At 36.6% G+C, this 12,396-nt stretch overlaps 1 protein-coding gene across 3 annotated transcripts in view; it reads left to right on the top strand.

Annotated features, from left to right (window-relative positions):
• Window positions 1-12,396, top strand: part of LOC150102627 (papilin-like) — an 843,028-nt gene that overhangs the window by 309,410 nt on the left and 521,222 nt on the right. For all 3 annotated transcript variants that reach the window (XM_090399411.1, XM_090399410.1, XM_090399409.1), the window contains one exon: window positions 8,982-9,114. In XM_090399411.1, coding sequence (XP_090255537.1) covers window positions 8,982-9,114 — 133 coding nt within the window. The remainder of the gene's footprint in view (window positions 1-8,981; window positions 9,115-12,396) is intronic.

The raw sequence follows: 12,396 nt of genomic DNA, 5'->3' as shown, positions 1-12,396 counted from the left end.
GCATAGTGAAAGAATTGGGATTTCCTTTGGTTTTCATGACTAATTTATTGCATAATCTGATTTTATCTTCCCATTCCAGTTATCCTTTTTGTTTATGCTTGTAGTAGAATCCAGGAGAAAGCAGTAGCTAGTATTTTTCCACTGGATATTCTTTAAGTGTGCTGCTGTTGGTGTTATTATTATTATTTTTTGCATTAATGATACTGAGAATGATTTGGTGGCACAGGAGGGGGGGGGGTAAAAAGTGATTCAGAGATCCTGTAGAATTAATGATTTGAACAATTTGACTAGACTGACATCGTGGGTAAAGTTTGGCATTTCATTGAAAAAGTGTAAGATTAATATTCACTTGGAGCTGAAAAGTTAAGCTGTGTATTACATTGATGGGACTTCACTGCAAGAAAGTAATGAGGATACAGATTTGGTTGGCAGGAAGTTGAGTTCAGTGGACAAAAGTAGATAGAATAGTAGAAAGTATCATTTGGATATTAAAACATACACTGGTGAATCTGGATAAGCAGTTACGTTACTGCCTTGTGTTTGTATACTGTGATATGGCAACATCCAACTGCTGACTGTGTTCCGATTTAGTTGCTTGGGTTTTGTGGGAATGAGGAAGTGATGGAGAAGTTTCTGAGGGAAGTGTAATACTGACAAGTTGGGAATGCTTCCTATGAGGATCAATTGAAGGTTTGCAAGTTGCAAAATTTTGTTGATAGGTAGAAAAGAGATTTGATAGAAAAGAAAAATATCAAGTAAAATGAGTGCAACATAAAAAATAAAGTGTTTCTTATAGCGCTCTTGTATAGTGACACCATTTATCATTGCAACAGTTTGAATTAGAGCCATTTTTGGCATATTCAGTAAGACAGTTTTTCTTTATTCCTTTGTTTTTTGTTTCTTTTTTTTTATTTTTTTATCGATTTTGTCATTTGAAATTATTGAAAAAAATTTTGATAGTAATCTTCAATACTAAATTTCATAAATTATGCTAAGCCAAGGAGGAATTAATATTACATTCACAAAAAAACATCAGCCCCAATTTTTTTTCAATGCCTCATGTACTCTAGGCATATAATTTTGGTTTGCCCTAATATTGCCATTGCAGATGTCCAATTGAAAGTAAAATTTAAAAGACAGTACACTTTTATAGAGATGATAACCTAAATATCACATTTAACCTTCACTCAGCCATTCAATTATTAATATATGTTTGAAACATATTGCCATGTTTAGCTAATAAAAATTATCTGATTGAAACCTCACATACATCTTCTTATGGATATCCTAAATTCCAAATTTTATTAAGTTTCATCCAGCCAGATCAGAGTTGTTACAGTATATAATATCAACATGTTTTTATCCTTTTATTGGTTATTGATCCAGTTACAGCAAAAACCATGATTTCTCAACAAATTTTCATAAGGATGGGTTGTTGGGAATTTCAAGGCTAAAGACCAATGTATTATGTCAGTTTACTGCATATGAAAACTCGAAAGGATGAATGAGAGTAAAAGTGTGAAGCATGGTTCGAGAGTTCGAAAATTAAAAAGATTGATTGACAGAGAGAATGTGACACAAGATTCGAAAATTGAGTTGGTTAGGATCAGGCAAGAGATGAAATGGATGCAGAATGAAATTAAGAAAAGTTGGGAAATGTATGGGAGAGTTAAAATGATTAAAACAAATTAGGTTGGTATAAAAGAGGTAACGAGAGGCTCGCAAATAGCGTTTTATGGAGACTCGATTATTAAAGGTGTGCTGGATGAGAGGATGCACAAAGTATGTTTTCCAGGTGATAAATGAGTATAGTAATTGAGGCATTGGATATGAGAAGGAAGTGCGCAAGAGAGTTGATATTTTAATATGTATGAATGACTTGACCGAGAACAAAGAGCATGTCAGAATGGATATCAGGAGGTTGCTTAGATGGATAAAAAAGAATAGTGTGATTAGGAAGATAGTAACCGTGTTGCTTAGGTATGACAGTGGTGGTGAGATGAGGCCAAGAGAGAGCAAACATTATGAATGATATTTTAGCTGAAATGTGTGAGAAGAAAGGAGTACAGTTTGTTAATGTGTGGAATGAATTTGAAGGACAAAGTGAACTATATAAGAATGATGGACTGCATTTGAGTGGTTTTGGTGTGAGTCGCTTGGAGAGACTGCTGCCGGAAGGTAGAGAAGTGAGTACAGAGAATGTCTGATCAAGTGGGAAGTGATGCGGAAGAGCAGGAAAGTAAGAGAGGAGAGATTGAAGAGGTGATTATGAATGAGAAAGTGAGTGGCATGAGTATAGAGAATGAGTGTGCAAGAGGAACAAGGAAACAGGGAGGCTCAGAAAGGACAGGTGACTAAGGGTAGCAAAAGTGAGGTATGAACAGCAGTTAGCTAATGAAGCCAAAAAGAATCCTAAAGAGTTCTTTCAATATGTAGCCAGCAAAAAAAAAAGAATGATTATGGAAGGATGCCATTGATTGGAGAAAATGGTATAAAGACATCTATTGCAGAAGATGTAGTGGAGATACTTAATGAGCAGTTCATAAAGGTCTTTCAATCTTGTGAATGTGACTTCATGGAGAGATTGAGAGCAGTTGATGATGGGAAGGAGAGACTGACTGTAAGTGAGCAAGAGGCATTTGGGGAGTTCAGTAAACTAGATGTAAATAAGGCTGTGAGACTTGATAATATATCACCGCATATTCTGAAGGAGTGTGAAGGGAGTTGACATCTGCCTTGACATATTTTTTAATACGAGTCTTGCACTTGGTAAAGTTCCTAAGGAGTGGAAGGGGGGGGGGGCAAGATTGTGCCTCTTCATAAGGGAGATGATAGAACTCAAGCATCAAATTATAGACCTTTGTGTGTGTCAGGTGTTGTGGTTAAGTTATTGGAGAAGCTTGTGAGAACTAGGATCCAGAATTGAGTTGACAACAATGCTATTATCTTTGATGGACAGCATGGATTTGCTAAAGTGAGGTCATGTTTTAGTAATGTACTTACTTATTACAATAAGGTGACTGCTTCCTTGGACAGAGGAGAAGGATACACAGACATATACTTAGATTTTGCAAAGGCTTTTGATAGACTACCACGTGACAAGTTGATAGTCAAACTAGAGAGGATGGGGTTGGATATTAGATTGTAGCATTGGATTGGAGACTGGCGATCTGATAGGTATCAACAAGTTGTGTATGGGGGAGTGATATCCAGTAAAAGGAAAGTTACTAGTTGTGTGCCTCAGAGGTGTGTTTTAGGGCCATTACTGTTTAACTTGTGTATTAATGATGTTGGTAAAGATTTGGATGGAGATATTGAGTTGTTTGTAGATGATGCAAAGTTGGGACAAACCTTGAAGAGTAGACAAGATGTTGTGGTTTTACAAGAAGACTTGAATAAATTGAGTGATTGGGCACAGGAATGAGGACACGAGTTTAATGTTTCAAAATGTAAGGTTTTAAAATTTGGAAAACAAAGATGGGATGCAGAATTTATGCTTGGTGAGGATATATTGTTGGAGGTGGAGGAAATAAGAGATCTGGGGGTGATAGTGGATACAGATCTGAAATTTAGGGGACACATAGCCAAAATTGTGAAGACAGCACAAAGATTTCTGGAAATTATGCAGAGGACACTGACTTGTAGAAGTAGGGAGATTCTTGTCCCGTTGTATAAGGCTTTGATTAGGCCACACATGGACAACTCCAAGGAGTCCTTAGACTCATCGAGGGAGGCCCTGAATAACATGATCATCAACTATTCAACATTCACACAGTATCTATCAAACTTTGGCTTGAACTCATTCACAATCATAGCACCCACAACAGACTCTGGCAGCTTATTCCACTCATTCACCACTCTAAAAGTAAAAAACCTAGCTCTAACACCCTTACTAACCACACTCTTGCCCAGCTTCCATGGATGGCGCCTAGTCCTCCCACCACCAGTGCTGTTCTCAAAAATATCCTCTGAATTAATCCTATAGAAACCCTTCAGTAATTTGAATGTCTCAATCATATTCCCCCCCCCCCCCTCTGCCTATCAACCAATTTCTGCAACCCACAAATCCTCAACCTGTTCTCATAAGGTTCATTCCATAGACCTGTTATCATCTTGGTCACTCGCCTCTTGATCCTCTTCACCTCCTCCCCATCTAGAAGAAACCCAGGCGACGAAATCAGTAGTCGAGATGGGGTCTTATCAAGGCTCAATACAGAGGAACAATAACTTGCTTGTCTCTGCTCGTCACTGTATTTTTTAGCATTCAAGTGATTTGATGAGCTGATTTAGGCATTTTTGCAATGTGCCCCCTAAACTTCAACTCCCTGTTCACCAACACTTACCAATCCCTGGCCTCGTCAATCTCCTGGAGTACAGTTCCACCAATGTGGTATGCTTCTGCTAATCTTTTCACCCCAAAATGCATAACCTTACATTTTGTCACATTAAATTGACATCCATTCTCCTTAGCCCAGTCCTCCAATCTATCCAAATCATCCTGCAAAATTCTGACATCATCTGCATTCACTGTTGCCCTACCCAACTTTGCATCATCAGGAAACAAATGAACTGTTCCTCTCAGATCTTTTCCTATATCATTAATGAACAAATTAAATAGTAGTGGTACAAGAACAGAACCTTGTGGCACACCATTTGTCACAGGCCATCTTTTGGACTCTGCTCCTGAATAAACTACTCTCTGATATCTCTGCATCAACCACCCACCTACCCATCTCACCAATCCTATATCCATTCCCATATGTTGCAGTTTGCAGATTAGAATTCCATGTGGTATCCTGTCAAAGGCCTTAGCCACGTCCAGCAGAATCACTGTAAACCAACCCATTATCCTTATCCAGTTCAGCCATCACTGTGTTATAAAACTTGAGCAAGTTACTAAGGCTTGATCTACCCTTCACAAAACCATACTGTCCCCCATACAATGTCTCATTTTCATCAATTCATTACTGTATTTTACTCTTGACTACTTTCTCCAAGACTTTGATAATGACTACTGATATGCTGATCGGTCGGTAATTTGCAACAGCTGTCTTGGATCCTCCTTTATGCAGTGGACTATTTTCTCCTCTTTCCACTCCTTCGGGACTAAACCAGACCCAAGACTCAGATTGAACAGTATGGTCAAGGACACTGACAATTCTTTAGCTGCTTCACGTAAGACCCGTGCTGGTATACCAACCAATCCCACAGATGTATTCACATTAAGGTTTTGTAATAGACTATTCACCTCCACTTCATTCACTACATTTCCCGTATAAACTAATGGTTCATTCATTCCTTCAGTGTCACTACCTGGATGATATACTCTTGCAAAGTGCTCACTCAGTAATTCCACTATATCAACTGATTCAGTGACCTCCCTACCATCGGTATTCCTTGAAATCATTCTGCTGTGTACAGTTTTTCTCTTACTTGTAGCATATCGAAAAAACTGTTTGGGATTCTCTTTAGCTTGCATAGCTAATTTCCATTCATAATCCCCTTTTGCTTGTCTTACCACACTCGTCAACCTTCTGGATTGCGCTTTATACCATTCGTAAGCCTGAAGGTGACCTTCTCCTTAAATTCCCTCCACAGTTGTTTCTTTTTTTGCAGCTCAAGCTTAATGGTGTTATTCATCTATTTAACCCCTACTTGATTTACTATTCGGGACTGTAGGTATAGAGTCAGCCATTACCTCCTGCAAACGCTCCTTGACCACTTCCCACGCACTATCAACATCCATCCCTTGCAGTTTTACATGCCAAGGCACTGAACCAAGCAATCTCCTAAGCTTTTCATACTTACCAGCATGGTAATTCCACATGTACCCTGTCTTAATCGAAAATTTCACACATTTAGCCACCTCCCAGGTCAGAACCTTATGATCACTTTCACTAATTGGTGGCAACGTGGTCATATTCATTACAGTCAAGTTCTCAGATGCTATTACTAGGTTAAGCACTCTCGAACCCCTAGTATTTTCCATTACATGCTGTCTCAGATAGCTATCCCTTAATAACTGCATAAAATTCACTTCCTTCCTCACATGTGTCCTCTCCTTCCAATCAATGTTACCATAGTTGAAATCCCCTATAATAATTATCCTCCTTCCACTCATTGCATAAATTTGTTTATGCATACTATCTCCACCATCTATTCCATCACCTGGTCTATAGCAGCACTAAACTGTATATTTTGTTCTGCTAGTCTCAATCTCACACCAAATAGCCTCAAATAAGCTCATTTCACTATCCTGCAATTCAACTTCTATTCTTCTTGGCTGCAGTTCATCAACTATCATCAATAACACTCCTCCCCCCATTTTATTCTCTCTGTTCCTCCTGAACACACTATACCCTTCACATTCTATCCCGCTAACTATATCATCTTCTGTCAGCCAAGTTTTGCTAATGCCAATTAGTAAAACATGGCCAGGAAGAGCTGACCAAGGCCAAAAATTCTTACTTCTTGTTCCCAATACTCCTGGCATTAGTATACATGAAACAGAGGGGTCCATTTGCCCCCACCCCTATCTTGATGCATTATACTAACTGTCCCATTCTTATCTCTTGTCCTTCGTACTAGCTCAGGCACATTATATACATTCTTACATTCAACTGCCTCACTGATGCCTGCATATTCTCCCCCCCCAATGGTTCTAGTTTCCCTGATTTTGCACATCCACTTTCACTTCATTCAGCAACACTTTTTCCATTCTCCGCACACCAAATCCATTCAGATGCAAGCCATCCATCTTGTACAAATCCTTTCGCCCATCAAACTCACTCCACACGTCCACAAACTCCACACCGCATCTTCTGCATAACCTGCGCAGTCATTTGCAATTATGGCACTCCTTCTGAACTCTTCTCTGTCATACCGCAGCAACAGACTCACTATCCTAACTCTCTCACTCTTTTCTTTTGCTACCTCTAATAATTCCTTTAAGTCCTCTCTCATAGCAATTTTATCTCCTTTCAAATCATTTGTTCCTGCCACTTAAAAAAGTAGTTCAAAACATTGAACTCCCTGCAGGGAATCGAACCCCGGTCTCCCGTGTGACAGCAGGGATGCTAACCACTATACTACTAATTAGTCTTAGGTGATAATGATGATGATAATGTTCATCTGGCTGGTTTTTGCCTGTTTTGAGGGAATGAAAATCCTGAGTTCCCAGGATAAAAAGGCCTTTCAGTACTATGAGAATGCTAGGTTTTTTTTTCCCTTCCTAGAAATTCAGGATGCAGTTGTCTTGAATAACACTATTTTTATTTTTTAAATTATTGCTGTATTAATTTCATTTTTCTTATGGTTTGTTTTTTCAGTAGGGAAAAAAAGTAGAAACTTATGATATAATCAGAGAAACTGGCAGCACTCAAACACTAGTAAGAATAGCTATTGAATACTTTAGCTAATATTTGCATATGCATTATATTATTCATGTATATCTGTTCAGATAAAATGCATGATGGCCATCGAATGCCACCACATCACACACAAATTACGTGGGAGATGAATTTAATCATCCCTGTGAGACCACCATCTTTCCTGTTGGAGGCACCTGCAAGTGGTTTGAAAAAGTTCCATGTTTTGGTCTCCAGAATAGGGTTTCTGGACTGAGTAAAAATAAATAAAAATTCAAAAGATATAAATTTTAATAAAAATATATTAAAAAAAATCCTTCGTCCATTTGCGGTATTTGTGTGTGGGAGCTACATAAAAAAAAATAATATAATGTATATATGAAAATATTATCTGAGTTCGGTCCTCCTATTACCAATGCTCGAAAGTCAGTTTTCTCTGATTATAATATCATAATTTTGTACTTTTTTTAAATCTCCTAAATAATATGAGATGGAGCACAAAACCAGTTGAGTGGTTTAAATTTAACATGCTTTTATTTTCATATGTGATTTATTTTGGAATATCTTCTAATGTTTAATTGTAGTTGAAAAGCTCTTAGGAAGGCTTTTCATTCCATTAGATATAAGCTTATAAGTTGGTTAGACATAGCTTCTAATTTTTTTTTTGGAAATGACAACGTAAACTAGATTATTAATTATAAGAACTTTAATTAATAACTACCTATATTTCAAATATTACATTGCCATCTTCAGGGATCACAAAAAACAATGATATGGGCATGCGGGCACTCACACTAAGCAAATGAGGCTGAAGAAAGGCAACAGAAGGTGGTCTTACAGTTCTAAAAGATGTCCCCTAATGGGCTAAATTGGATTGTCTTGGCCATTTGGCTGATGGTCTTAGAATGTATACTTCTCAAAAAAGACCGTCAACCCAACGGCCAAGGCAACCCAATTTAGCCCACTGGGGGGCATCTTTTAGTTAATAAGAAGGTTTATCATATCCTTTTTATTATATATAGACAGTCTTTCTGTCCATGCACAAGTCTGGACATGAAGGATGAACAAAACAAATGTAATAAGTTCCTATGAATTTTGCAAAGTTCACCTAAAAATGGATGAAAATATGTTTTATTTCCATTAATGTAGCTGTGTAGAAAATAGATGTAGCATCATTATGTTCCTGTTGCCTCCCTCCAGATAGTGTTCAAATTCCATCAGGGGAGGGATTGTGCATTTCTACTAATATTAAAACATAAGTCAGCTGATATTAGATGCTTCGTATATGGCAGACATTGCAACAGTTAAAGTCATTAACCCCATCCAGTCTTGTGACTGTATTCTGATTAATTAGTAATAATAATTATATTTAGACAGGTAACTGCATCAAAGTGGGATTAATTTACTGTGTTACTAGTTAATCGTTAAGACTGAATTACATTTAGAGTTTTGCTATTATCAGTAATTTTAAGTTTTGCTATTATCAGAAATTTTAAGTTTGTCTATTATCAGTAATTAATTACTATTAAAATATTTAAGAGATCATTAAAATATCTTGAAATATAAGAATTCAGTAGTTTATTTTGGATGGTGATTAATGAAATAATATTTCAGTTATTATACCAGTCAAAAAATCAAGGCATCTCTTATGAATATTCCATTCCTAATGGAGTTAGCAATGCTCAACCAGATACATATTCATGGATATTTGGCAATTATGGAGAATGTTCACATACATGTGGTGGAGGTAAGTTCATTTAGTGTTAAGTGAGATGTATATCCTTTCTAAATTTACTGCACGTTTCAATTAAGAGATAATATTTTATGTACTGTACTTTATATTTACTTTCCATATATTGTATCATATTATATTTTATAATAAAGTGACTCACAAAACATCTGGAAATGTTACTGGAATGCACTGCCCTGTAGTGCGGTTGCTGCTCTCAGGTTTGTGTCAGACTCATGAATTTTATTACCAAAAACTATTATTCTATATAAGTTTTAAACCCTTGTTTATTTTATTATCCATTTTCATGAAGATCACATTATCCATATGTGATCTTCATGAAAATTGTACCCAAGTAGCCAAAATGCATCCTCATTCTCTAGGCTCGTGATTGAAAATGTGGTGGATTTTAACTTTTTATTGCTGATTTTCATATCAAATTTTTTGTGACCATTGTTTTGAAGATGATTTGTGAAATTACTTTAAGAGAATGTCATCTGCCCCTTTAAAGAACTAAGCATAATAGTTCTTGTTTTCAGGTTTTGTATCATTTGTTTAAATAACTTTTTTTGAAAGTTTATTTTTCACTTGGTTAGACTATAATAAATTTAGTTTAATCCTTCATCCAAGTGTGAGCAAACAAAGTTTGCGCCTGAAAGTATTTTCAGGACTGGGGTAAGGTGGTACAACACTGGGCAACTCATTGCAAAGGTGGAGCAAGATAACATCACTCCTATCTCAGTATCTCCCATTATGCAAAACACATCTCCTTGTGGATATGTATAATGTTATGCCAAGTCCTGAAGATACTTTCAGGCACAAACTTTGTTTGCTCACACTTGGATAAAGGATTAAACTAAAATTATTATACTCTAACCAAGTGAAAAATAAACTTTCAACACCTTTCTCTAAATCCAGAGTAATTTAATAAAAAGGTGGCACACCGTTTGGCAACTCCTATAGGTGGAGATGACCTTGCTAATGCTTCTGCCTGGTATCTCCACTTGGGCCTGGCTCCCACTGAAGAGACCTCAATAAAAGTCGAAACTAGTCTGGGTAGTGACCCTTCCCTTAACGCATAACATTATACATATCCGCAAGGAGATGTGTTTGTTCTTTCAACTTGACAATAAATTGCATTTGGAGTTATTCTCACTGTCATATTTAATAACAAATTATTACAATCGCTTCGAGGTTTTGTTAGCACTAGTGTCGCTGCAGGGAAATTCAAAGTTACATCTCCGTGATAATGACTTGATGTCTACGAACGAGAACGAATCGTATTACACAAAGTTGGTCGTGCCTTGACTGGCTTTGGCAGTGTAGTGGTTGGTTGTAGCTGGAGCAATACATTACATAACTGTTATCATAACCTGCATTTTTGTGAGTTTTTCGCCATTAGTTTTTTGTAATTAACATTATCAATCTTGACACAATGAGCTTAAGTAAAAGTGTAAAATAGATTCGGAACTTCGAGCATTTAACCCTGAGTGGACAAACAAATATTTTCTTAATTTTTTTAAGGACAAAGTAGTGTGCATTGTTTGCCGGGAATCTATCGCTGTGCCGAAAGAGTACAATCTGAGACGTCATTTTGAATCGAAACATCTTAACCTTGGCAAGTTGGATGCAAGTGAAAAGCAAATAAAAGCAGCAAAGTTATTGAAAGTCCTTAGTGGTGAGCAACAAGCCTTTAAAAAAGTGATGTCTGCAAATGAAGTGGGCACAAAGGTAAGCTTAAAAATATCACAAGAAATAATTTGTGCTGGCAAATCATTTACTGAGGTAGAGTTGATAATAAAAATGTCTGATGATTGCCGTTTCCTAATTGTGTCGTGATAAGAAAAATAATTTTGAAAATATAAGTTTGTCCCGTATGACTGTTCAATGCAGGGTGGCTGATATTGCCAAGGATCTTAAAGATAACCTGCAAAAATTGACTAGTGAATTTGTCTATTATTTGCTTGCTACGGATGAAAGTACTGATGTGAAAGATACTGCACATATTTTAATATGTGTAAGAGGTGTTAATAAGAATTTTGAGGTGACAGAGGAGCTTGCTGGTTTCTGTTCAATGAAAGGAAGAACAACAGGAATGGAGATCGCAGAAAATGTAAAGATGTGTGTAACCGAAAAACTATCCTTAAATTTCAAGAATTTAGTAGCAGTTTGCACTGATGGTGCCCCATCTATGTGTGGAAAAAATATTGGTGCTGTAACATTTATTGAGCAGTATGCAGGTAAACCATTGACAAAATTTCACTGCCTAATTCATCAGCAGGTATTATGTTCAAAGGTTTTGCAGTTTGATCATGTGATTAAAGTAGCATTTGTTCTGGTCAACTATATTCGAGCTCGGGGTTTGAAACACAGAATGTTTCAGCCGTTTCTAGAAGAAAACAGTGCCAAGTACTGGGATTTACCATACCACACTGAAGTACGTTGGTTGAGTCATGGTGAAGTTTTCTCATGCTTTGTCACTCTAAAAAATGAACTAGTTGAATTTTTGGAATCTCAAGAAGATATGGAAAAATTCCCAGAAATAATGAATGAAGAATGGAATCAAGATTCATCTTTCTTGTGTGACATTTTGGGTCACTTGAATGAACCTTAACTTACAGCTTCAAGGAAAAAATAAGTTTGTTTTTCAGTTAATGTCTCTTATAAAGGCATTCAAAATGAAATTAAGTTTGTTTGAAAATCAACTTGCTAAGGGGAATATGTCACATTTCTTAACTTGTTGACAGAATATTCCATCAGAATATTATTCAATATTGGGTGGAAAATATAAGAAGCACATATCACTTCTAAGTGAGGAGTTTCAGAAAAGAATGCCACTGTGTAATGACGAACGAAGTCCGCATAAAAGTGATTGAGGATCCATTTTCTGTTGAGGCAGGAAATCTACCTGACGAACTCCAGATGGAAGTTATTGATCTCCAGTGTTCTGAAAACTATTGGGTCAAGCATAAGGAGATTACTTTACAAGAGTTTTATTCTATTCTGGATCAGAATAAATTTAAAAGTTTGTTGGATACTGCCTACCAAATATTTTGTATGTTTGGGAGCACATATACTCGTAAACAAACATTTTCGGTCATGAACTTGAACAAAACCAAACAGCGTTCATCTTTAAGTGATATCAATTTAGAAGCCATATTAAGAACGGTCACTTCAAACAGGACACCAAACTTTGATAAAATAGTGGCAACAAAGAAATACAATGTGACATTCAGTCACTGATATTTCACTGAGAATGAGTACGATATTTTCACACTTTCTGTTTATGTTTAAGTGGTT

Source organism: Typopeltis vanoorti, chromosome 10 (genome assembly GCF_054136105.1).
Source record: "Typopeltis vanoorti isolate ZY-2024b chromosome 10, IOZ_Tvanoo_1.0, whole genome shotgun sequence".
NCBI classification, from domain to species: Eukaryota; Metazoa; Arthropoda; class Arachnida; order Uropygi; family Thelyphonidae; genus Typopeltis; species Typopeltis vanoorti.
This window is presented reverse-complemented; position numbering and strand designations above follow the sequence as displayed.